The 26,564-nt window shown below is 39.7% G+C and overlaps 2 protein-coding genes across 14 annotated transcripts in view; one reads left to right on the top strand and one right to left on the bottom strand.

Moving 5' to 3' along the window:
- WAC (WW domain containing adaptor with coiled-coil) overlaps positions 1 to 12,929 on the bottom strand; it is a 62,282-nt gene extending 49,353 nt beyond the window's left edge. The window contains exons 1-3 of one of the 5 annotated variants that reach the window (XM_065666654.1): positions 12,882 to 12,929; positions 12,080 to 12,116; positions 10,456 to 10,651 (exon numbers count right to left, since the gene is read on the bottom strand). In XM_065666654.1, coding sequence (XP_065522726.1) covers positions 10,456 to 10,651; positions 12,080 to 12,116; positions 12,882 to 12,898 — 250 coding nt within the window. In that variant the 5' untranslated portion in view covers positions 12,899 to 12,929. Of the gene's footprint in view, positions 1 to 10,455; positions 10,652 to 11,028; positions 11,539 to 12,079; positions 12,117 to 12,257; positions 12,851 to 12,881 lie in introns of those variants that run through there. The other 4 variants (XM_065666653.1, XM_065666652.1, XM_065666655.1 and 1 more) reach the window with 4 other exon arrangements.
- Positions 12,930 to 12,971: 42 nt separating this feature from the next.
- LOC136008007 (microtubule nucleation factor SSNA1-like) lies at positions 12,972 to 14,728 on the top strand. Of its 9 annotated transcripts, none has more exons than XM_065666656.1 (3): positions 12,972 to 13,189; positions 13,307 to 13,371; positions 14,136 to 14,728. In XM_065666656.1, the coding sequence occupies exons 2-3, from the start codon at positions 13,314 to 13,316 to the stop codon at positions 14,537 to 14,539; spliced, it is 462 nt and encodes a 153-aa protein (XP_065522728.1). In that variant the 5' UTR covers positions 12,972 to 13,189; positions 13,307 to 13,313; the 3' UTR covers positions 14,540 to 14,728. The 9 variants fall into 9 exon arrangements, with proteins under 9 accessions (XP_065522728.1, XP_065522730.1, XP_065522731.1 ...); XM_065666657.1 differs by having other exon boundaries at positions 13,167 to 13,185; XM_065666658.1 differs by lacking the exon at positions 13,307 to 13,371 and having other exon boundaries at positions 12,972 to 13,185.
- Positions 14,729 to 26,564: the final 11,836 nt, after the last annotated feature.

Below are 26,564 nucleotides of genomic sequence, written 5' to 3'. Positions count from 1 at the left end.
ACACATCACAAATATTTAAAAAATAGCAAAATGCTATTTTACAGATTTATTTTAAATTCCTTTATATTTTCTCCCTACTAAGAAACTGTACTAGATCAATCATGATCAGGCTTTACTATCATTATTACTGGTTTTGTTATTATTATTAAAAATGTTAGAATTCCTGCAAAAAGGATCTATGACTTATTTCCATTCAATATTGGCTTATTTATGATTTAAACTGGTTCTGTCTTTATATAAGCAGAAGTAACCTAGTTTACCCTGCTTATCTCATCCTGTAGCCATCTTGGTCTACAAGCCCAGATCTGTTTCTCACATTCATAGCCAAAGTTAAAGCTAAGGACAAGGATTCAGAAATACGGATAGCAAGAAACTAGATACCACTGTCAAGCCCTTGCCCTATGTCCAGTTAGCCTCTCTGCTTCCTCAATGGTCATAACGATTTACAAGAAAAATATCCAGATAGGTCAGCAGACTTCATATAGAGGCAAGGGGGGGGGGGGGGGGGGGAAGCTGACTACAGTTTCATTTGGTTAATTCATTGTGTAGCTTGACTTTATTGCCTTTTTGAAAGCGGTCCTGTCAAAAACTGTTGACTATTTAAAGGAAAGCTTTATTTAATAAATGTTATGAGTTCTTTAAGCCTACGCCATGACTCTTTAACAAGTTCTGCAAGAGGGTAATTTTGAGTGAAAACTTCTTTATCAGAATTCACAAGATTCCAAATGTTTTAAATCTTAGTATGCTTAAGCTAAAATCTTAACTGTAGTAAAAAAGAAGATGTGGAAACAGAAATAACAGAATTCGATAAACTTAATGCAGCTTTTAAATGTAATCCCATGCTTTAGTGGGAGAAAAACCCCAAGGTCTATAGTTTCATCATTCTCTAACTTCACATTATCCTGTATAAGCATGATCTACAGACAACAAATTTAAGGAGTACAGCATTTCTCTATCACAAAAAAACCCAAAACTTACCTACATAAGCTATCAGTTACTCTTCAACTTTCATATTCACAAATTTAACTTTGAAATCAAATGTATGCTGGGATGTGGGGGAAAGGGGAGCAGGGAAGAGAAAGGCCTTATTTATCAGTCTAAAACAAGCATGTCAACCTTTCTGTAACAAGGTCTTCTGGCAAAGAAATCAAGAAATTTAAGACACATTCTGTCATATGCAAATTCTGGAAATCTAAAGCAGCAAAGCAATTCCAGGATACTCAAGACAGACACTGTTTACCTAGATGAAGCTGTGGTCAATAAACTACAACCCAATCTGGTAAACCTACAGACCAATGGAAAACATCAAAAGCTGATATTAAAGTGGAAGTGTGCAATCATCTTTGAATACACTCTACATTCTAAGTCTAGGATAAGTTGTACTGAACTTCAGAAAAATTCTGAACAATTTAGATGGTGAGAAATATCAGAGATCAGATCACCTAGATTATATTCAATCCTAAAAAGAGTTTAAGATAGCTACTCCTAAAAATAAAAGTAAGCACTGATAAAGCAAACAAGACTTAGAATTGTACCAGTGCAGCAGGCACCTGCAAATACTGAATTCTACTGCCAATAAACCATAGCGTCACCTGATCCTACAACAGTGGTCAAACCAGCATGTTCTCAGTGACTGAAAATCCTACAATGCAATATGAAACACACTCACAGGGGTTTATCACAGGAGTACTACTAACAAAGTTAATTTTAACACCTTTCAGTCTGGAGTCCACTAATCTACAATATTTAAACTAGAAATATTAATATTACTCTTTTATCTATCAGTGGACCTCTGATCAGCAAGTTCAACTTTCTGCATGAAACAAACCTTAGAAAGTTGTCTTTAGTCATCCAGTTTCAAAACTTCCACCCCTTCAAAAATCATCACAGTAAGTCACTCCGATTCTTACCAACAACCTAAAACCATGCCAAATTTCTATTATCTGAATACTTAAAGATAACTGGATTTTGCACCTTTGCTACATTCAAGAACTTGTAAGTATGCCACTTGTTTTTCCTGTAATTATTAATCAAATAAACCCTTGCTGTTTTCTCTATAACTATACCAAGAGCTCTTCAAATCTTTCTTAATGCACAAATTTCAGTTGAAGTAATTTTCTTGCATCTTCTCTGAACTTTGAGAAGTTGAGCTCTTGCAACTTTATGAACTGTGAGAATCAAGACAGAGACTCTACTACAGTAGCTGACACATTAGCAATAGGAGGTAATCACTCCAGTCCCACTTGATATTCCCCTGATCATGTATCCTTTCTGGCTAACAGCGCTCTCAATATTTATGCTTTTAATTGTGTATGAATTTCATGCATGTTTTAAGAGCCACTGCTTTGCACAGTATCTACTTTCAGTAAAAGTAAAGTCTTGCACTCTTTCCTGTAACTTTTTACACAGTGGACTACTTTCACATGCCCCTGTAGATGAATTAGCATTTTCACTTCTGCGTAACTTGGCTAGCTCTCTACTAGTGAACAGTTGTTATTATTTGCCATTCAGTCTCACATTACTCATAGTGTATGAATGATCCTACAATTTCTTCCTTGTAGACAAAAAATATTATTACTTAGGTCCAAGAGCAAACCTACACACATTCAGCTCATTTGATGATCACAAGGGTTATACTTTGGGAATCTATCCGTTACCAGTTTTTGATCTATAGAATATACCGCGTAAGCAATGTTGTCTCAGTTAAAGATCTCAAAATATTTTATTCAGTGTCTAAGAATCACCTATTTTATGTCTATCCAAAACAGCAGGTCATAGAAGTTAGTCAACATGTATCAGAAAATTAATGGCAAAAGTTTAGACAGAAAAAAGATCTGAATATTTCTGCTGCCCCTCAGACACTGGTAATTTAGCTCTAAAAACTAACTGTTCATATTTCTGACATCCCTGCCCATGTCATGAAGCCCTGTAATAGTGCATTACATCTTTTTGTTTTTTTGGGTTTTTTTTTTTTTGAGTGATGATAAAAGCAGGATATTAACATTTTCATCATACCTCTACTGCAGAAACAAAGTAAGATGCATTTTAAAACTAGGGCAGAAAAAAATTATTTGACATTGACAGACTGCTCCTTTGCAACTCTTCCCATTACAGCAGTCACACTAAGGAACAGAATTATTACCCCAAAGTACTGTGGGGCCTAACCAGCAAAGGTCTTTAGGCCTCTTGCTTTCCATTCATTTCAAACAACTGCATGCTGCACGCAGAGAAACATAACAAGGCCACAAAACCTTACCAGACCATCTCTTACGCCATCTGATAAAAACAGTGAATAACGGAGTCTCTTGTCAGTCACCTGCTCAAAAATGTACCTCCCCATCCAGTAACCTGGAGGGCAGACTTTCCAAGCGGACATTATTCTTGAGTACTGCTTCAGGATTCTACTTCTGATCAGTAGGCAAGTATGATCTGTGGCTTAAAACACACATCCCGCTTTGCAAGCTTGAAAGTTGGCAGAAAAATTAGATACTGCCAAGAGGAAAAAGGAAGGATTCGAAAGTGTGTGTAGAAGAATTCCAGCCTATTTTACCATCTGGTTTTGTTTTGGGTTTCTTTTGTTTTTTGCTGTTGAAGGTCTGAGAGAAACCCTCTGCAGCAGGAAAACAGGTGAATATCAGATTCAAGAGATGTCTGAATAATTTAGAAAGTGTTTAAAATTTACAGAATCAGCAACCTAATTCAGAAGCTTTCTCCAGAAAATGATGCAATTTTGTACCCTATATATTCATTACCGTAGACTTTCCACTTATTACAGAGGAATGAATTTCAAAATACTGTTTCACAAAGCAACACTTCCAACAAAAATTTCAGTAAGTAAAAGTTTTAGCATATGATATATTTCTAAGATTACTCCCTGTGCATACAACTGCAGGGAGAAAGCTGTCATTTCAGAACAGGGATAAAATCTGGTAAGCCATAACTGCTCCAGTTAGTATTATTTTAGTAGGCAAATGTACTGAAGGGATACAGATTCATGTCAAAATCTAGACATCAACACACTGTATGATTAGGCTAGTGCTTTCCCATGGAAAACCACACTATATTAATAAAAAAAACAAACACCACACCAAAACTGCACAAAACATGTAAAGCAAGCAAAAGAAGCCCACAACTAAACAGCATTCTTTTACTATTAGCAAAATATTACTGAAATGAAGGAACAGCTAACAAACTTGCATGCGTTTTCCAGGGTAGTTTTATTGTTAAAAGCTGGGAAGTCTGTTAAAGGCCTTCAAGAAAGGAAACAATCTTCTAACACTGAAGTTACAGCAGGGAACACCTGAAGTCAAGTACAACAAAGTTTGGTGATTCCTTTAAAATTCAAGAGATAACATTAAGAGGACAACAATCTTACTCAGTGTAATGAAATGCTGCTCTCTTTTCAAGCATTATATTTAAGTCCAGAAAGGGTTCATTTTTACACTACAACAAACTACTGACAAAGGATAAGCCTAGAAGTATCAGTGTTGACAACAGCCTTTCACTGCCAGTACAATTTTTTCTCTGTAATTGAGAGGTTTTTGCCTGGAAGTGCCTATGCACTTGCATAAAAACCTGACTTCATAAACAAATGTAGTTAATTCTGGAAGTTGGGTGCCATTAAATTACTATTTTCAACAGCAAAGTTATCACAGTGTCACCTCTCAGCCAAAACAGACACAGAGCTTTCTTTTACAAGTTCTGCATGGTTTTAATGGTATTTGGCTTACACAATACTTTATATAGAATACATAGATACAGCAAGGAACCCAAATGTAAACTGTTAATAAACAGTATTTCTCTTCTTAGAAAGCAGCCATGTCCCAAACAGTATTAAGGAAGTACCTTTAATTAGGGACCATTAGAGAATAATCACAGTAAAAAAAGCTATGTAATTTACAAACTGCCATCTTTACTATGGCCTAGCAGCAGACAGCTCATCAGAAGAAAACAGATTTCATTGCTGCTTTTTGCTTCAGAAAAGCAACCCAAAAGTACAAATTTAATAGGCTGTAATTCCATATCAGAAGCTAGAAGCATACGTTAAGAAAGCGTGACACTAAGTAAAAATCATTCCCTTATGACTTGCTCATGTGCCAAAGACAAGCAAATTTAACAAAACTTTTATATATTAGCATTATTTTCCCACTTAAAAATCATAAAATAAACTCACATAAAAATGTTTACCAGGTCTAGCTATGAGACTGGCTTGAACATACTATACTTACAATCCAAAAGCTAAGCTTCTGAGTTTTTAAAATACTTGAACAGATCAGCCTTAAAGGGAAATCTCCAGAGGACCTATTTACAGGTCTGTAGTTTATATACTAAACCCCAAAACTACTAGAGGTTTAAATCCAGAAAAAAGCTTCTAAGACATGAATGCTAATGGAAGCAATTGTACTTATCTTGAACAAAACAAACAAACAAACAAACCCAAAAAACAAACCACCAAAACAAAACCAAATCACAACTAAATCCCACCTTCTTTAGAACAATCCACAGCCAACATTCAAGGAACAGTCAATCACCTCTTTTACACTTAGATGCTGGGGGGATGGTGTTCAAGGCATGTTTCATGGACAGACTACTATCACCTGTGATCACAGACTTCTCTCATCCCAGCTTTGACCATACAGTTACAGTGAGGAAACTGTTTTCACAGTAATGAACAATTACTTTTACATCAACAGCAGTTAACATCAACTAAATATGTAAAATCTGTTTCAGTGTCATCCTCAAACTTTCTTCCTCAACGCTTTGCTATGCTTCATTACTCTCAGACTTCCCTCTTTCCACCCACCCTGCAATTTCCTCTTTCCAATGCCTGGTGCCCAGGCAGCTTCCACTCTCTTGTACTTGCCCTAACACCCCATTTATTTCTGACCACTAGTCAATAATGATGCTAATTTAATCATCAGTTAGCCTCCTGTCCTCTGCCGCCAGGGTCACTGAGACAGGAAAGAAAAGCTAGCACTCTCTTTCCAGCTGTTTGTCGTCCCTTTGCTAGGAGGACTCTGAACTTCCTCAAGAACCACTGGAAACAAAGCAAGCCAACACTTCATGACACATGACAGAAGCTCCCACCACTACTCCAATAAAACTATGAACTCATGATTTAAAATATTCCACTCAATCTCTAACAGCAGTAGGATTTTTAATCTTAGAACTGCAATACAGTCTGTAACAGTGGCCACTGACAGTATTTTTAATTGCCAATTCAAAAAAAAAAAAAAGGCAAAAGAAACATTCACAAAAGTTAGTCATATTTCAAAATTTAAGTATTACAAGTTATAATCGAATTTCATTAAAGTAACCTACATAGCACACAACCCAGCAAAAGATTTCATGGTATGTAAATTTACATTCTCCATTTGTTATTTTAAACAATTCAGTGAGATTATAGCACAAAGCAAACATCTTTTCAGAGTCTCTTAAGCATAATGTAGCAAAGCTCTCTGTATTTTCTTCACAATAAGAAAAACTGAGTACACCTGGCTTAACTGATTAGTTTTGCACAAAGTTCTACTATTTTAGTTATTCTGCTCCATACATTCAAGCCTTTTCCCTTTTTTACCAAGAGTTGCATCTTGCAATTTTTACTCCTAAATAACATATGTATCTCACTTACAGCATTCCCAAAGGTACCCTACTTATCTGACCTCTTTGGTTTTGTTCCTGTATGCCACTATCTCCTCTTTCATGCATGTAAAGAGACCTACAAGGATCATCTATGTGCTCAGTCTTCCCATCCTCTAGCATGAGAGCTCTCAAACCTTTGTACTTCCTTTTTTTCTTCAATGGAAGCAGTTTTCCACATCTACCAAGGCCCTTCATAGTTCTATTCCCTATAAACAATGCTAACGTTAAATCCCTATTTGTTACTGTTAAGGAACTTCACACTTGAGTTGGTCCCATAAGACCCTCTAATCTCTTCGAACTCCACACTTGCCTATAGCAGCTGACCTATAAATACAAGATGCACTGAGGGGGGTTAGCTGTTCATTATGTTTTAAACACTTGAATACAGAGACAACATCCTCATGCCCAAGGACCTGAAAGCAAGAACAAAGTTACTGCAGTTTTTTTTTTATATGGTACTCTTTGGAAACCAGGGATGTGACAAAAACTTGTAAGTACTCTTCTGTGTTTAGTCCAAGGTAAACTTGGGAAGCCTCTCCCCAGAGAAACAATTGTCTCTGTATGTAGTCTCTTTCCACAGAAACCATGCAGTAAGCAACTTCGAAAAATGCTTTGTTTGCACTGCATCAGTATGGAGGGCTTAGCCATAACACATGTTTTAAAACCTTAATTGAATTTCTTACCATGGACTACAGTTCTACAAACACAAAAGATTCTCCCATGAGTATTACAAAAAATAAGCTGCAACAACAAATACCTTTATACAGACACCAAGGGTATTCAGAGGGGAAGGTTCTACAATTTTTTGAGTTATTAATTTTCAATCAATGTAATTATACCTCATTTTATAAATGTACACTTATATCTTTAAATTACATTTAGCCACTCATCTTTACCACAAAAAGTGAGCCAGCCATGACTAAAGGAGTGCCAAGCATCAGCATGCTACACCAATAATCTCCCCATTTCACTGCAGAGCAAAAAAATCACTAAGCAATATACAGAGGAGACTTTTTAAACATTGACTTGAAAGGGAGAGATTAGGTTAATTCAGCTCTGTGTTCAGTAGTAATACTCTAGATTTTTGTTCAGTTTTGTTTTCTAAGGGATGACAGAAAAAGAGATTGCTAGTTTGGGACTTTAACACAGTTTGGTGAAATAAATACTGGAGATTTTTCAATGACATTTGCTTTATTAAGTCTAGTTAGATCACAGGACAGCACTAGCACCTTTGCAGTGGTTCCAAATCAAGCATCACTGATTTTAAACTAATGAAATGCACAACAATTACAAAAAAAAACCCCAAAACAACCAAACCCAAATGCTAGCTCTTTTTTAACTCTCTCAGAAGAATGTAAAAAGAAAACAAGCCACAAAACTACAGTAGTATCAAAGGTAATTAATAACTCTTTGGTCATATTAGGACTACAGTGAAAAACAATGGCAATTTTTATTTTTTCTTTTTTTCCCACTGTACGTCTGTAGTTGCGAAACGAAGAGAACACTGTATCAATAACAGTACTTTGGTGTAACTCAGTAGACAGAGAACATGGTATATTATTATGTCTTTTTGCATATCAGCAATACGCAAATGTCTATAAACTCCACATTTCTCCTATATTCTAACACCTTCCTTCAATTGCCAGAAAGATTCAGTAAATCAAAGACAAAGCAGATATCCTTCTACTCATGGCTGCTTAGCTTTGGTTTACTACATAAAATACACAGGACTTTATGCAGCTTTGGTTGTTTTGAATATATGTTTTAAAAGCTGAAACTGGGGCCCAAACTAACCTTACCAACACCATATACACAAAATCACTTATTTCCATTAAAAACTGCAAATGTTCATCTTAAAAAAAATAGTAATCTTCCTCAGACTGTTGAAGACTGTTTCCTTCTCCCAGTCTACTAAGATATGACGTGCAAAAGACCACTTTTAGATCAGAATAAACGAAATTTTCCACTGTGTTAACAGTCTGAGGAAGAAAGTACAGTGGCACAGTGTTCCTTTCACTTACAAACCACATAATTCATGTTTCTTTATTGTAACTGTATATATCCATGCTTCAGGTCATTCCCCAACTATTACATCCAGCTGGGCTCAGTGAGAACTTCAGAATATCTTTCCTATCTTAAAAACAATTCCAGTACACAAATAAGCAAATACTCTCCCCATATAGAGCATCATTCTCCAGACGTTTTCATATATGCATAACTCTACTAAATGTAGCTCCACTGAAGCAGAAAAAAAAAAAAAACTGACTGTAGCAAAACTAAGCAGAATTGTGAAAGTATACAGAACAAGTATCTTTGGACTGATGAACATGAAATGAGAGGACACCTCTGTGTCCTGAAAAGTAGCAGAGAATAGCAGCCTAACAGCCTTGCACACACGTTTAATTCTAAGATTACTATACTTCCAAGTATGATCAGATATCATAGCATGGTTTGGGTTGAAATGAACCTTTAATATCATCTAATTCCAACCCCCTTGCCATGGGCAGAGACATTGTCCACTAGACCAGATTCAATATGGCCCTGAACACTTACAGGGATGGGGCACCCACACCTTCCTTGGGCAACTTGTTCCAGTGTCACAGCCTCTTAAGAGTAAAAAAATTCTTTCTTCTATCTAACCTCAGTTTACCCTCTGTCAGTTTAAAGCCATTACCCCTTGTCCTATCACTACATGTAACGAAAAACAGTGTATCAATAAAAGATACATGTTTTCATAGTCCACCTACACAATTATATGACATTATCAGTGGTATACAGAGCCTCTGTATTAATCCAAAGATGGAAAAGCAAATAGGAATTGTAAGAACACTTCAATCCCATAAACACATTTGCAGTTTGGAACTAGTATTTCCTAAAAGATACTTACAGATATTTTAGCTATTATAACAAGTAAAAAACTGTGCAGCCATAAATGTATCTGTAGATTAAAGTTGTTAACTTTATGCAGAACAAAGAAGCACTGACTTAAAGCTTTAACTTCTCCCCTTGCACACTTAATTTTAAAATTCAATATGAAAACCAAATACAGTACTCATAAAACAGCAAACATGCTTCCAAATTCAGTCAGTAACTGGAATTTTCTAAACTGCAACTGTTACTACTTTTTATTAAATGTAAAACCCCACTCTTTCCTTTCTCTAGGAAGTGGGGATAGAAAATAACATCAACTGAAAAACACTGGGGATATTACTACTGTCTATAATATCCTGCAAAAACACAAGAGGCTGCCTTGACTGCAAACACTCCTGCCAAGAAAGGCTCTAGTAAGGGCTACCTGTGATTACCATCTTCTGATTGTCGAGTTCTACAAAACAGCTAAATATGAAGAAACTATTTTATATTTCTTATGAGGGTTAGTCTATAAAGCATGTAACTGCACAGTATAGCGTCACAATACAGTTATTAAAAAAGGCTCTAAACCAGCCAATATTTATTGTTAGCGAAAAATACAGAATACTCATTCAGGTTATTAAATGCTGCAGTATGCCTAAATTCAGACATATCATCCAAAAAAAAATTAAAAAAAAAAAAAAAAAAAAAGAGAGAAAAGTTTTTTTAGTCTTTGTGGTTATAAGTGAAACTACTGTATCTGTAAAAATAAAAAAAAAATAGGTATTACAATGCCTAAATATTTCCAATAAAACTTGAACTTTGGTTGCACTGCAGTCTTCCAAGCATGTTACAAAGCACATACAGCATAACACTCTTATCACCAAAGTGATAATGGCTAAATTTTATTATTTATGAGAAATCAGTAATTGGTTAAATAAAGGTTTATTAAAGATAACTCACCACCATCCCTCTCTCTAACTCTGTGAGTATGCACACTTTTTGCTTTACTGTGCCCTGTGTTGTCACCGTATTTGTTTTCAGGGCTATCAGAGCGCCGCAACATTTTATTTGGTGGTGAAGGGTCTGTGGTGTCTCGCATCTTGTCATGACGGTGATCACCACCACTGGGGTGACTCTTGGATGAGTACTTAAGAGCCTGTAACAGATCACAAGAGAATAGGCATTTACATTAGATAAGAAGTTACAAAGCTGACGTTAAAATGTCATTTCTAAATTTTAGATCTTTCCAAAACCCTGTTTAAAGTTACTTAACTATTTTCTATTTAAAAAAATCAGCATGAGTCTTTTAGTAATTTTGATTACCTCCATTAAAGCAACAAGTTCTCTAATTGAAAATCAAACCATTTTTTTCCCACTATTACATCCTACATAAACACTTGCCATTAAGAAAAAAATTACTTCTCATCTTTTCACTGTTGGACTACAGACTTTCAGAGTGCACGGGCCACAGCACTTCTACACTTTTGGGAAAAGCACAAGTCTCTACTTGGTATCAAGAATACAAATAGAAACCTGCACTGCATCAGTGAAAATTCTGAGTATGTTCTCCATACTGTAGTCAAGGCCACCCGGTTTAACTACTACCATGAACTTCAGCGACATTTTCTTCAGTCCTAGCAACCCTGTAGCAGATGTAACAGAAAAAAAAAATAGAATTCTGGGGACACACAACATGTAAAGTGACAATTCATTTTGAAGTATTTACCAAAATTACATGTTCTGCCTCACTTTAACTAGCTTGATTTTTGCAGTGTGAGTTTCTGAGAGGCACGTGTTTACATTTACACAGTCACTGACAGCTGCCTTCGACTGTCAGATTACACTTCACAGTAGTAGAAAAAAAGCAAAATGTAATAAAGCAGTTCAATTCTGTGCCGAGGAAAGCAATATCACAGTATATGGCATTCCTCAATTTCACACCCTGAGACCTGCTGAATTTTTTTTTCAGTAGACACAGCAGAGAAATACAGTAGTCATCTCACAGAATCTGAGGTTATTGTCAGTAACTTAAGGATTTGACGAATTCTGAACATACCTAGCTGCTGGCAGCTTCAGAAATTAAGCCTTACTAGCAACCCCAGTTATTCAGGATCTAAAACCATGCCCTGCTCAGGTTACAACCCACAGCAGCAGTTTTGGGGAGAAAAAAGGACTTGGGGAGGGGGGTGGGGGAAGAACAAGATGCCTTTTGTTTTAGAAAGGAAAACACCTCCCCCTGGATCTCTACTCCACTGCAAGTGACCCCGGCTCGCTCTCCCGCCCCTCGTACCGTACCCTCCCCTACTCCTAGGCCCAAGCTCTAGACCGGTCGCACTAGGCCTCTCCTCCTCGCCCCGGCGCCGCAGGCTTCAGAAGAGCGCCGGAGTCCCGTTCCCTCCGCGCGCTGCTGCCGCCGTCCCCCGCCTTTGCTCCCCCCTGGCTCGAAACGGCGTCGAGGGACGGGACCGAGGCGTCTGTGGCACCGCGGCCTGCAGCGGCGGCCTAAGCCTCCGCTGGAGTAGCTCCCCCCCCCTTCTCCTCCCCTGCTCCTCCTCCTGGGCCTAGCGGCCGGCGCTTGAGGTACCTGGTAGGGCTGCGAGTCCCCCCTGCGGTCGTGACAGCTAAAGAGAAAGCGAGAGAAAGAGAGAGACGTTAGCGAACAACCGTTACCGGCCACCGGGAAAGGGGGCCCAAACATGGCGGAGGGGAGGGGGGAGACCCCGCGGGGCCAGGGACCAGAGAAGGAGGAGGAAGGGATTTACCCATCACTGAGTCTCTGCTGTTTCCTCGCATACATTACCATCAATGCCCGGCCTGTGTGTGTGAGTGTGAGGGGACCAGGAGGGGACGGCCGCGGCCGGGCCACAGGCGCCGAGGGGGGAGGAGGGGGACGCAGCGCTCCGCCTCGCCGCCGACCGGGGGCAGGGAAGGGGGAAGGGAGGGAGGGGGCGGCTCAGGCAGCTCGGCTGGGAGCAGCGCTCACGGGCCCATCTCCTCCGCGCACAGCGAGAAGGGAGACGGCAGCAATTCGGCCCCGTGCGCGCTGAGACACTCCGGGAGCACGGACTCCGCCGCCGTCGTCTCCACCACCGGTGCTGCTGCCGCCGCGGCTGCCTCCTCCCCCCGCTGCGCCCGCCGCCACCGCCGCCGCTGCTCCTCCAACTACATCCGGGAAACTCGGGCGACGCCGCGCTCGGTTAACGTCGGCTCTTTTCGGCTCTTTCCGACACGCTCCGTCCCCTCTGTCCCCTTTGCTCTCGGGCGACTCTGCGTTCGGGAAACATCGGCTACCTCCGCCAAGCCCAACGCCCTTCAATCTCTCCGCTCGACAAACATCGGCTCGTTCCGTAACTCTCCTCCCTCCCTCCTCCTCTCCCGAACACTACCTGTCTTCGGAAAACATCGGTTATTTCCGTAGAGATGTTTTCACGCTCCCGTCAGGGTGGCGCTCTGTTCGGAAGCGCTCGGGTATTTCCGTGACCCCTCACCCGGCGCCTCCGAGGCAGTGCCGGTCGGAGCAGCCGTTAGCCGGGCGCGCCCGGCTGATTGGCCGAAGGAGGCCGGGGCTGCGCTGTCGGAGGGGCCGCGCCTCGCCGCTCGTGTCTTTCCCGCACGGGCGGGCCAAGAGGGAGGAGGGCTGCGCTGGGGCAGCCGGCTTCTCGGTGGGAGCCAGCAGGGCGGGAACGCCAGGCAGGTGGGGGCAATAGGGGGAATTGCGAGAGAAACAGCGAGGCGGGGGGAGCGGCGTCCGGGTGTGAGATAAGAACGGGAACGTCTTCTCTTACCTACTCCCTCCTCCCTTTCCGCCCAGGCACTTGATGTATGGGCAGGAACCATTTTGTGTAGTGCTCGTCTTCTGCGAGGAAGCGCTCAGCGGTGAGGAGGTTGTTAAGATGTCCCTGGGGCGGTGGCCGGGCGGATCAGGCCCAGCCGCCAGGCCCCTGTGGCGCTGGCGCCGTCTTCTCCAGGTCCGTGGCGGCGGGGCCCTGTGCCCGGCTCTTGCGGAAACGTCGTCGGGCTGCCGCAGCCCTCCGAGGGAGCGAGGCGCCGGCGGTAGAGCAGTTCGGGCCCGGCCGCGGGAGGGAGCGGGGGAACGGTGGGTGAGGGGCGCTGCCGGCCGCCTCCGGTGAGCAGGCAGCTCGTGCGCGCCTCGGGGCGCGGGAAGCTGCCATTTCGGCTCCCGTGAGGAGGCACCAGCGGCACATCGGTGTGGTCCGCGTGGGCCCGGGCTCTCCTGAGGGAAGCGATGGCTGGCGCTCAGTGTGCGAGGAAGATCCCCTTCATCAGGGGCCGAGGGGATGGTGGTGGTGACTGCTGAGGCATCTTTGGGGAAAGGGGTCCTTAATTCTCTCTGACCAAATCCTTGAAGTCTGAAGTATCGTACTATTCAGAATGGTATTCAGGTATGACAAAACATAATAGAAGTATTTTGATATTGCCGTTAAAGTATTATAGGAGGGACCAGCTTTCAGTAAAGGTGTAGATTCCTCATTTTGTCCTGTTCCCTTCCTGGAGGAGGTATGTGGCATGTTAACCTCCATCTGTGATAGCATTGCACTGCTTGTGGTAACTCTCTTACAGAATTTTTCTTCCTTTCATTTGTTGTTTTTTGTTGTTTGGTTTTTGGTTTGGTTTTTTAGAGTGCAGAAGGCTGTTGCAGAGCGGAGACTTTAGGGAGCAGTGGAAGAGTTTTGGGAGGATGACTCAGCAGGGAGCTGTTCTTCAGGGTTACAATAATGAGCTAGTGAAATGCATTGAAGACTTGTGTATGCAAAAAGAAGAACTGAACAAGCAAATCCAGCAAGCAGAAGAGGAAAAAACCAAACTCCAACACGAAATCCAGATCCTGAGTGAACAACTGGAGTGTGTATGTGAAAACCTGGCCCAAAAGGTAGCCTCACGGAATGAGCTGGATGCAATTCTTGCTGAAACTGAAGCTGCTTACATGAAGATTTTGGACAGTTCTAGAACTTTACTCAATGTCCTGAAGAAAGAAGTGGGAAGCTTAAAGCATACACCAGAACTGAAAACCAATGTAACATGAAAGAGTCAAAAGTTTGGACTCCACAGTGCTAAAATTCTACTAGGTGAGAAATGTGGTTAGCCACAGAACTTTACATCAGCAGTATAAGCAGGGAGGGATTTTTCTTCCAACCTTTCTGTGTGTTTTGTTACTGTTTTTAAATGCACTAGAAAATAGATGAAATAAAGTTGCCTTTTTGCTGTTAAAAAAGACCAATTATTTAAACACTATAAAGCGTTATTGCAAATAGGTAGTTGAGGCAGATGTGATACTGTTGATTTTGATATGTCAGTTTTGAGGCTGTTCTGAAGAAAAGGGAAAAAATACCATTTTTTTTATTGGTCATTTTCGGATGGCTGCCAGTGAATTCCCATTTGATTGAAAACTGGTGGATGCAAGTAGATCAGGTACCTTCCTCTAGGGGTTTGGAGTTTGGTCTGATGCATGCATAAAGATAAGTTCTATTTACAATCATCTCTTAATTACCTGGATTAATGGAAGGGTTAGGTGAGAAAACATGGTTAATGCAAGGTATGGAGGCTGAACATGTCAAGACTGAATATGGTTCCTGCATCTTCTGAAGCTATGCTCAAAAGCCTTTAGAAAGGAGGCACACTGTACTGAAAGACAGGGTTTGCTGGAAGTGCATGCCTCTCTCATGCAGGGGACAGCAATGCAAGCAGCCACACCATGTAAACTCAAATTAACTAATCCACTTATGGATAAGGGAAAGGTGACTGTCTTTGAATAGTGCCTGTAAGTCCTGAAGAAAATGCTGGGGTTCGATCAAAATACTAAGAGACAAAACAACGCCCAAGAAGATAATCTTAGCTAAAAACAAATAGTAGAACTTATGCAAACCTGATTTTTAGTGGCCTTTAGCTGTATACTGATCTGTCAAATGCACTAAGATAGTGGAGAGTAGTGAATAACCTGGAATGATGAGAAATAAAAATGAAATTATATTAGAAATAGTTTGCAGCTGTCAGACACTCTTACAGATGAGGTTAAAATAGAACCTAGTTTAGAGATCAGGGAGGAGCAACATCATGGCAGAAATCTCAGTATAATCCTGTTTTCTATTTCTAGTAGTTACTAAACCTGTGTTTGTATGTGTGTATATACATGTGAATTTTGTCCTGCTCATTCATGTGTTATAGCAGTAACTTTATTTTTAAACTGTATCTTGCAGTCAAATCTTCATTCTATACCAAGGAAGTAAATTGAAAGAAGTGCAGTTAACCTCCTTGCTTGATAACTGTGTCTCTCAGGTGCAATTACAAAGGGTATGTAGATATGAATAGTTTCAGTAATAGCTTTTCACCAACAGTATGGAGCAAATTTTATGTTCTTCCAGTTGCATGCTACATCAGGGATTAGTGTGAATGAGCTAATCAGCAATTTACTTGTATGGTGTTTGCGCTGGCTTTCCTTGGGTAATGCTGAGGTGATAAATAATCTCAGGGGTTCTGCTGTTGTTGTAGCACTATAGTATTCAGGACTACCTTGTCTATGATTGAAATGAAACACAAAAATGTTGATATTTTTTAGTAGCAAAGAAGTGATTTATTTGCCTGGATGTTTCTTGACCTACTCTCTTCCCTTAGCCTGATAGTAGTAACTAATTTACATCCAAAAAGGAAGACTAGGGAAAAGTCATTAACTAAAGAGCAAGGGGCTTTCTTTTGGTTTAGGTTTTTTTTGTTTGTTTTTTTTTTTTTTTTGTTTGTTTGTTTGGTTTTGGTTTTGGTTTTTCTTTAGAAAAAAGAAAGAATTATGTATGTATAAACTGCTGCTTGTTATCTGGAAGGGAACCTGAAATTGACTATATAGAAAAAAGATGTGTAGGAAGCTCATTTAGAAGACTCATTTATGCAGAACAGCACAGTTAATGTCTTACTAATCTCAGACAATAATTACAGGTTTGTTTGCCTTAGAATATTTGTAGATTATGAATAATGCCTCTTCTTGTTGACTTAGGCTGCTAAAAGTAGAGTTTTAAGAAAAGCCTTGTAAGTTTTTAAGGAAATCTACTTTGTGACAGTTATTACATCTAAGTGTAGCTAGTACAATGTTAAAACCGAAATACTGGAGATGGGTTGTTTTGGGGTTTTTTTTATGTTACAAAACTAAGGGAAAAAATGTAACTGTTGGCTTTACACACACCAGGGCCTCCCAACTTTCAAATAAGAAGTTGGATTGCTGTTAGAATTCTATTTAGTGGTGCCAATTTGTAAAATTTCTGTTTAAATTGCGATTCACAAGTGGAGAGCAATAACATATGTCTGGGGTTTGACTATTTGTAGAACTCCCAAGTGTGGCAGCCATTGTGCAGCAAGTGCTCCTGCAGAGTTTTTACTCAAAAATAGCTCTTACTATATTTTGTATTAACCTGAATGAACTTACTGTGTCCTTTTATTGAAGTGGTAAAACTTTTTCAGGTAGTATAAGTCTTGTCATAAATAGCTTTTCTTAAGCAGCTTGTTTGTTTAGACTAGAACACATGCAGACTAAATACACAGTATTGTTAGAACAGAAATGATAATTTGCAGATTACAGCAGCTCCGTAGGGCTAGCCTGCAAGTGAAAGTTTGCCTGAAATAAGTCGTATGATAAATTTAAAGCATCATACTTATTCCTGACTTATTTTTTTATATTGCTTTTATATGGCACTCTATATTAGATCAAGAAATTTATTTGGGTGCTTGAACTGTAGGAACCTTAATGACAGAAGTTTGGGTTATCTAACTGTAGTGCCTGATCTAAAGTGCTGTGTTGGGTGTCTTGTAGCTTGTCTGGTATGTGAGGAGACAGTTCTTGAAACTCTGACCTGTGCTTGATTCAAAGCTCTAGTGAAATGTATTTAGAGCACTGGATTCAAATTCCTGAATTTGTATAGTGATGCCTCCACCTTTTTTTCCAAATAACAACACATAACTGGAGGAGAGATGGTTATTACCAGCTTCTATAGCAATACTTGTTAATATGTACGTACCTAGCACATACAACTCTGGTGATCAACAGATTTTTCAAAACATCAGAGTGTTGACTCCTGCTAAATAAACTGTTTGTTATGTATGATAGAGTTTGGTGGTTACCAGAGAAACTGCTTACAGGTGGTATGTTGAAGTAATTTTCTGTATAGAGGTGATTATACAAACCACAAGGTGAAATCCCATGTACAAGCAATTGCTCGCAGTCTGTAACTGTCTCTGCAGAGGCAGTTACCCTTCAGTTTAGGTACCTCCCTGCACGCAGTTTCTGCTAATCACCTTAACGGGAATGCAGGTGAGTGGACTAGGGTGGGATCTAATTTCTGGGGTTGAGACTAAAGAGAAGTATGGATGTGACCTCCTGGTTTGGGAAGATGAGCATTAAGGGGTGTGAGCTATGGTTCCTGCTACCAAATAAATGAAATTTTAGAAATAACCTGAGGTTCACCTAAAGTCTGGACTTTTCCCTCTCCTTTACATCCATTGACAAGTAAGCTATGGAGGCAGCCTACATTTTGCTTCCTCTGCCTTTTGCTTCTTCCTGGCCACACAAACTGGCATGCTCAGATGTGCTGTGGCTGGTTCCAGCCAGAGGGTGTGGAATCTGAGCATCCTCTTTGCTGGGTAAGTGTAGTGCCAGATTCACACAGAATGCATTACTAGTGTTTCTTATCCTGGTAGACCTCCTGTGAAAAGTAATTGGTGAATGACCTGGGGCTTATAAATAATCGTAAATTCTGCCAGTGTATTAGATGCACTCCATGTGAGATATTAGGAGAAGCCTTGGAGGTTTTAGGCAGAAGGGTAGTAATTTGTTGGTGAATGCAAAAGATGTGTTTCCTTGGACTAGGAAGCTTTCAGACTAGGAAGACCAGACATCTTCAAACAGCCAAAGAACTGTCCATTCAAGCAATGAAGCAAGCTATAATCTAAATCCAGATGATTGGGTCTTGGATTGCAATTTCAGAATTGAGTATCAATTCCATCTAGCTCTTGTGGTATCACTGTGTCTCCCTCCAAATGGATTAAGTGGATTAAGCTAAATTGGAACAAGGCACTCTTAATTCTGCAACAAGAACATTCAGAGGATTGTTAGCAGGAGGATCCAATGCCTACAGTTAATTCATTGTGTAGAGTCCTGCACAGAAGACCAGTATCTATTACTCCTTAGATGATTTTGCTTGTTAAGAGAAATTGGAGTTAGTAGGTATAGTTCATGGCAGTTGGTGAAATTATCCTTAACTTGGAGACGCAGCCTGTGGCAATTACTGAAGTTACCTTTGAGTAGATCCTGGGCTTTTGGGGTTTTATGCAAGAAGTAAATAAAAGGTCGTCTGGGTTTTTTTCCTCTTCCCCCCCACCTTTACCTTTTCAATAGTGAACAGAGAAGTATCAATAGATGCTTTAATATTGATTTGTGTAGGTTTTTTTAGCGGATGGATAGACAAGTTTTCCTAAAATCAGTGTTCATTTAGCTTTGTTTTTGATGGATGTATGTGTTTTTAATATAGATATTTGTATCTTTAATTTTTTTCTCTGGAGGAAAGATTAGCTTTTGGGTTAGTTTGATTTTTTTTTTTTTGTCAGTGTCTGTTGTGTAACAGGGGAGATAGGGGGTGCGTCCGGCACAGTATCTGCTTCTCCAGCGACTGTTCAAAGACTTTCTTGAACTGGGAATATTTTGAGGGCTTTTTGGTTTTTGCCCCTTAACTGTTTTATAAATATATTTGATTTCAGTTGCCCCAGAGTGGTCCTTGATTGTTGTCTTCCTCAGTTGGTTTTCAGATGAAGTTTTGTTCAATATCTAGCTGTGAAAGCTAGATGTGTGCAGGTCACAATTTTTTGCATTTTAACTTTTGTATGTTAGCTGTTAATAAAACATGATGGAGAGGTTCAGACTTGCAGAAAACAGCTATATAGTATTTGGTCAGTCACAGCTTTATCTTACAAGATCTGTGTGAAAGTAGTTCAGTGTTGTAGTCTGATTTTAAAGTAACATGATGTTAGAAGAAGCAGGGGTGATAAAACACTCATAGTCTTTTGAAAAATAGATTTGCAAGATCTGTTGGGGTAGAACAATCTGAATTTTATTGTCTATTTGTGCATGACCTGACTATCAATATGCTGCAGTAACCACTATGGTGAGTTAGTAAGTTTTAGTACAAACTTGGATATCTTGCTTAGCAGTGGCATTAAAAATAATGTTGTCAAATCTTTGCACTTTGATTGTAGCAAGCCTGTTGCTTGTTACATCATTAAAAGCTGGTAGTATTTTTAAGTATGCTTAATTTGAACATTGTAAATGGGAAAATGTTACTCTTGCAATAGGGTTCGTTATGCATTGGAGGAAAATAATAGGCACGTATAGACAGAGATCGTGTTCAGGGAAAGGCTTTTGAGAAAAGTCATCCTGCACTCTGGAGGTAGGATTGATCATGATTCCACTTCATGTGATGGGAGCTTCAGTTTTGCTTGCACCTTACTTCAAGGCATATGAAGTTATGTAGGATGACTTCTTTCTTTTCTTACCACCACTTGTGTTTTATAGAATATGTGTACTTGGCTCTGAGGGATTTACAGCAGTGCTGAGTTTTCTCATTTATTATCTCTTTAGAGGCAACCACACAGCTTCCTGCAGTGGCCAGCCTAATTCAAGGTGACAGAAGTGTTAGGAAGAGACTATAAAACAAAGTAAGAGCCTGAACAATTTTTAACAATTATAAACATTTTTAAAAGTGTGATTTTGAAAATACTGGTCATGGAGCATTTTAAAGTTAAATCTTCATAGGTGTTATTTTTTGAGCTTCATATGCATAGGTTCTTATGCTCCAGTGAGAGCTCTTGAGGTTTTTTCATTTATATGTGGTTTATTGAGAACACTTAAAAAAAATTATTTCCATCATAGTCCATGACAGATCTGTAACTTACCTTTTTTTTAAGCCATTTCATATAGTTGATTTAGTTGAGTGTGGTAAAAAAAAAAAAAAAAAGTAAATGTTTTCAAATCTCCCTGTTTGTATTCAGAATAATATGAAATTATTATTTGTAGTAGTATTTTTGTTGTTATAGGGTTATTAACAAGTCAGTTCAGCTTAGAGACCCATTCTGATTGGGCTTGTCTTTATTCGAGACAAAATTCTTTTTATATTCTCAAGCTTTAATTTTTTTAAAGCCTCTTTTTTTCTTGTACAGTAAGAACACACTGAGTTGAAAATCAGCATGACAGACTCCTGTGATGAGTTTTTTTCATTATAGTTAGTATTCAGGGCTGAATCATATTCTGTCAGGTGTTCGGAAACAAAAACTAGCAGTAATTCAGTAATTCTTCATATGCTTATGCAGTTGTTCATTCAGTAACAGAAATCTTGCTAGAGATTTATGCTGCTTGCTGTTGAACAGTAAGTGTATTTGCTTGCTTTATTTGCTTCATGAACGCAAGGTCTTTCCTCAACAACTGCTGCTAGCAAAAAGATAATGGGTACTTCGTCCCTTGGGGTGTGGGGCAAAAGAGGAGCTGCTGTTCTAGTAGAGACCGCCCATCTGTGGTGAGAGAGGAACATCTTTGTTAGCTGGGCTCACAGTAGTGGTGTGAGATTCCAACCAGGGGTTGTAGTGGTCATAGTTTACTGTTGCACTGAAGCAAGCTGAAAAAAAAAGAAAACCCAGTCCATGGTGTCAGTCACGAGGAATGTGATAACCTGGTTCCAGTCAGGTTATTTTAAAGTACAGGAGCTCAGGTACATCCAGAAGCAGTGTAGCTGCTGCAGTGCTGGGCTCAGCAAGGGTTAATTTGCCTGGCCAAAAAGCAGTCAACCATGTGGACACACTTGTGGAAGTTTGTGCAATCAGGAGTCACTGGACTTGCTAGAAAAGTGTAACCTGTTTCTGTTCTTGAAACTCAAGGTTCTGTCTTTTAGTGGCGTGCAGCATTAGGTATGACTCCATGAGAAGGGTATTTAAAATCCTGTTCCTTTTAGGGCTTTTTCTCTGAAGCCTAGCGTGTTTTTGCTTTAGATTCATGTTGTTCAACTTCAGAAACCCGTGGCCAAGGGGAAAAATTGAGAGGCCCAAGTTCCACTGAAGCCCTTAAGCGTTTTGTATTCGCTGTGTGGTACACAAAGTTCCTGCTTAGATGCTGTCTAATCCTTTAGTCAAGTTGCAAGTCTTATGGTGCCCCTTAGTATTTTAAATGGTTTGCAACAAGTGTTGCTTGTTCAATTTGGAATGTACTTTCAGGTTTTTGTTTGTTTTTTAATGAAGTATTTCATTGAGGCCTCCTGTGGCACTCTGCCATACACAGTCATGTTGTACATGTGAATATATGAGCTTTCTCTGGGAATGTCAGAAAGAAACCTGTACAGCAACAAGTAAACTAAAACAAGATTTGGGCTTATGCCATTTCTGGTTTTATTTTTTAAAGTGTTTTAAAATGCTGATTATATACATATATATATATATAGGATATATAAACAAGTGCTTTCAGTCAACAAATCACCATGTGTCTTACAGAGAATGTTAATACCATCTTCCTTGATAAACAGTGATGCTTGATAGTAATTCAGGGACAGATCTAAGAATGGAGGCTTTGCTTTTTCAGTCTCAACTGAATGCTGTGACTTGGACACAAATCCCTGGGAAGCAGTCCTGTTTGGTGTTTGACATAAACCAACTGGATTATGCTTCCTTGACCTGTGTGTTGGGGGAAGCAATAGATACAAATGACTAGTTGCATACTTTTTTGCTATTACTCACTTCACATTATATGCAGCATCATGATAATGTTTAAAAGTGTTAAGTCAGTTCTCCATGGATACATTGTCATAAGAGGTGTATTCCAGTTCCGGAGCAGCTACTATTACTTCCCAGACCTGCTCTCTTGAAGCCCCTACTCGGGGGTGTTTGGGAACTGACTGTAGGAGATGGGTCTGAGTAACAGAAAGAACTTTGAGTGATAGCTGCTAATTACTTTTCACAAGCCTAAACTTGTTCAGATAGCTTGTCTTTACAGACCTGCTGTTTGGTCTGTAAAGCATATCAACATTTTCAACATTTCAACAGACTTTTTATTACTTTTATGCTAGTCTATGTAAGACCAACAGGTATTTATACCAACACCTTTTAAGGGTTTTCTAGACATCAAGGCTCCTTGGTGTTTTAATACAGTAGAGGATCTGAACTCTATCTGTAATGGCATATAGAATTGTAGAATAGTTAGGTTTGGAAAGGACCTTAAGATCATCCCCTGCCATGGGCAGGGACACCGCACACGAAACCATGTCACTATGGGCAATTTAAGGGCTGGTCATTAACAACTTCCGTTAGGTTGTGCACCCTCTGCTTTTAGTAGCCCCCACAGGCTTGCTACAGTGTAAAACTTCACTTGTACCCCTGTCCTACTTTTCCTGCTACCCAGCTTTTTTTTCCCCTGTTTCCTAGGCCATTGCTCACAGTGTTGTTCGTTACCTCAAGCTGCTGCTCTTCCATGTGGTGGGTGAGAGATCCTTTCAGTATCTTCATATTGTCCAAACGTGTTCTGGCACACTTAGAAAAAATGTTTGCAAAGGTAAACAGATTTCATTCAGTTTGATAGTGCCAGAAAAGTTATGATTGGATGGGGTAAGAATATTATATGGTAGAGAAACAACAGACACCTGATCTGACAGGAGTTTCATCCTATGAAAACTCCACCCTAAAAGTCTTGTAGCTTGAAGTGACGGATGGAATGTGATGTTCCTGGTACACTGCAGAGATTAAAGCACAGAAGTGTACTATGTTTGTCAATGAGAATGTCCTTGTCTTAGCAAATGCTGACTTTGTTACAGTCTTCTGTGAATAAAGATCTATATGGGATGTTCTAATTCAGTTAGTATTAAAGCTGTGTGCAGAGTGACATGAGTTTCTTCCAGAAATGATTGCACTCTGATAAAAGAATATAACTCAAAATTAAGAAGAAAAAAAAGGAATATAATGCTGGAGCTTGCAGATCAATGATTTCATTGGTGAGGCTGTTAGAGGTCAGCTGCGTAGTTCTTGAAAGCTCTGAATGCAACCTATATTGCAAAGTGATAAACATGTCCTAAGATAGAGTGGAGTATGCTCACAGTAAGGCTACTTGTAAAAAGTTTTGTCAAGACATTGTATGTATTCAGCAATTCTGTTTGTAATCCTGCTCTATTTTAAAAACCAATATATTCCACAGTAAGGTGTGCTAGAGAGAAACATTCCAGATGCCTTCATCTGCAGAGAGAAAGGAGAGGCAATTAAAAGTCTGCATGCTGTGAAATCTCTGGGTACCAACAGTGTCTGCACAGACTTCTATAATGTTTTAGCAACAATTGGTTTTCCTGTTGTTTGGGGTGACTGAATGCTAAGGTAGCTTTTGAAAGAGGACAGTAGCCCAGTTATTTTCACCCTGGCTAAAGTCCTGCTGGTTTGTGTAAAGGTTTCTGGTTTTATTTGCTGATAGCAAAGTCTTGCTGACCAAGTGGCTCCTCCAGACCAAACTGTTTTATTAGCACACATGGTTTCATCTCTGACAAAGATGGCAAAGAAAGGGCAGATTTCTGATAATGTAATGAAGGAACCTGGGGCAGAGCAGCGTCTGGTACTGACCTCCCTCCAAGAGGAGGAAAAGCACTAAGGGACAGAATTGCTGCCATTGGTCTGAATTGAGCAGAGTTGCCAGTGAGAGGGCTTTCTTTTCTTCTTTTCTTTTTTTAATTCGCTCCCTCCTACATCATTAGTGGGCAGAATAGGGGAAGAATTTTCTTTCTCTTTGAAGGTAAGAATAATAATGTATCATTTGCTTCAAGGAAAGCCAATTCTATTGAAGGGGAAGGTGGAACAATGAAAAGCTGAGTTTGCTTGTCATTGTGAAGCAATTATTCTTCCAGTAGGTACACTCCTGTGTGCAGTTTTTTGGTTGCAAGTCCTGCCTGAAACATGGAATTTTTTTATTTTTTTTTTCTCAGACCTGTCCAGTTTGTTGGTTTTGTGTGTTTGGGGCTTTTTTGGGGTTTTGTTGGTTTTGTTGTGGGTTTTTTTTTTCTTTTATATGACCTTGATAAGGTAGTGCATATTGAAATTAGTCTGTAACTGTTAAAAGTCCTTTTCACTGCCTTACTATGCCATGTATTATTTACACTGATGTAGCTAGAGCGAAGCTTGGTTCTCAGACATTAAGATGAGCCTTTTGACTTAGATTACATTGCTATGTATTTTATAGCTTTAGGTGTTGGTGAAGTTGGCAGTGACTATATGCAACAAGGTGTAATTTGACTTCTGTGAACTTAAATTAAAACTTTCCATGTCACCTTGCATGAACATTTTTGTTATAAGTAACTTCTGCATTTGGATGTTTGGTGGGAAAGCACAAACAAATCTTTTAAAGATGCATCAAAAATAATTTGTTTGGCTACCAGTACATTTCCTGCATAATCTCATCCGGGAGATATTTTAAGTGCAGTACCTGTTCAGAGTCTGGATGTTCAGGGCACAGCACAGCCTCCATTTCCCAAACCAGTCATTCCCACCACACTTGAGTGAGCCAGTTGGTTTTGTAAGGACCATGGGACAAGGGGCCATGTGGGTGCTTGGAAAGCGCAGGTGATTAAATAAATGCAGGCAATGCATGTCTTACGGAAACACCCCAGGCAGGCTAGTGGTGAAGCAGTCAGAAGGACTTAGGAGTCTCTTCTCTGTTCTGCAGTATATGGGGGGATGCATATGCTGCCCAACCTATTTGATGCTACCTCTGCTACATTGAGATTCTGTTAAATTGTGAAATTATGATTCAATTTGTGGCTAAAATAATCTCATTAGCATGAACAAAGCTCCTAAAACCAACTAAAGTAGCTGTGCAGTGTAACTGAAATTTGAAGTGTTGAATTTCTACATCTGTAAGTTCTCATGCTCGTGCTATGTCCTGCATGGTAGCAAAGAAGGTAACAAAACTGATCTTAAAATTTTGCAGTGAGTTTTGAGATAATTCTAAGAATTTAATAAGTGCCCAAGAGGATTTTATGCCACAAGGATTACAGAAAGTTAGAGGGTCTTGTTCTCTGCTTGCTAATGCTCTGAACTTTAAGATTCAAGATTCTTGGTGCATTTTTCAGAGGCCTGGCTCCAGAAATCAAGGCATTTTCTTTGTTCATCTCCCCCTTTTAATATATATTTGTTTCTTGTAAAGAAAATACAAAAAAGCTTTGAAATACAAAAGCTAGTAAACATGAAAGGCCCAAAATGCAAATATGGACAATTCTAGAGCTTTTCCATGACTTTAACAACAGTCACACTTTGTGCTTGGCCTGATATGTCTTTTTGAATGTTAAAGATGATGATTATGTTTGTAGTCCTATAGAAAATTTCACCCCATGTTATACTTCAGTCAAATGAGAGGCAGTTATGATTGCTTTATGAAAGGTGTTCTTGTAATCCATGGTTGTAGGTGCTGTAGCACACAACTTGTTTTCTTTACGCAAATATTTAAATTCATCTTTTACTAAGAAACTTCACCCAGCTTTCTCCAGTCACCATGCCTTACTCACATGTCTCAGGAAGCTTCTTCCAGACCAGCCCAAAAATGCTCTGCTAGTGTCGTGGAGCAAAGTATGGTTTAGAGACTGAGCTCTGAGCTTTCAGGCCAGCAGAAGCCGGAAGCCCTGTGGGATGGCAGGGGAAGGGAAGGCTGCCGATTCCTGGGAGACAGCAAATCCGCTACACGGCCTCTCTTCTGCCAGAAGAAATATCAGCCTGGCATGATGCTTCCCAGAATTGGGAATGTTAGAAGAACAAGCAATTTCAGGGCTGGAAGAGGGTCTAAGGGACCTCCTAACATAACAATATATTTAACTCATAGAAATGAGTACAGGAAAGGTAAATGGAAGGTGATGGAAGAGAAGGGTTTTCGAATACTTAACAGAGCTTTTTTTAGAGTCTGAAAGGCCAAAAATATCACATCATCTAGCTGGAGACTGAAGATGGGATTTAGAAATGAAATAATTTATCAAACTGGTGCTAATGATAGAAGTAAGTACACTGTATAAAGGGCAGGA

Source organism: Lathamus discolor, chromosome 2 (assembly GCF_037157495.1).
Source record: "Lathamus discolor isolate bLatDis1 chromosome 2, bLatDis1.hap1, whole genome shotgun sequence".
In the NCBI taxonomy this organism is placed as follows: domain Eukaryota; kingdom Metazoa; phylum Chordata; class Aves; order Psittaciformes; family Psittacidae; genus Lathamus; species Lathamus discolor.
This window is presented reverse-complemented; position numbering and strand designations above follow the sequence as displayed.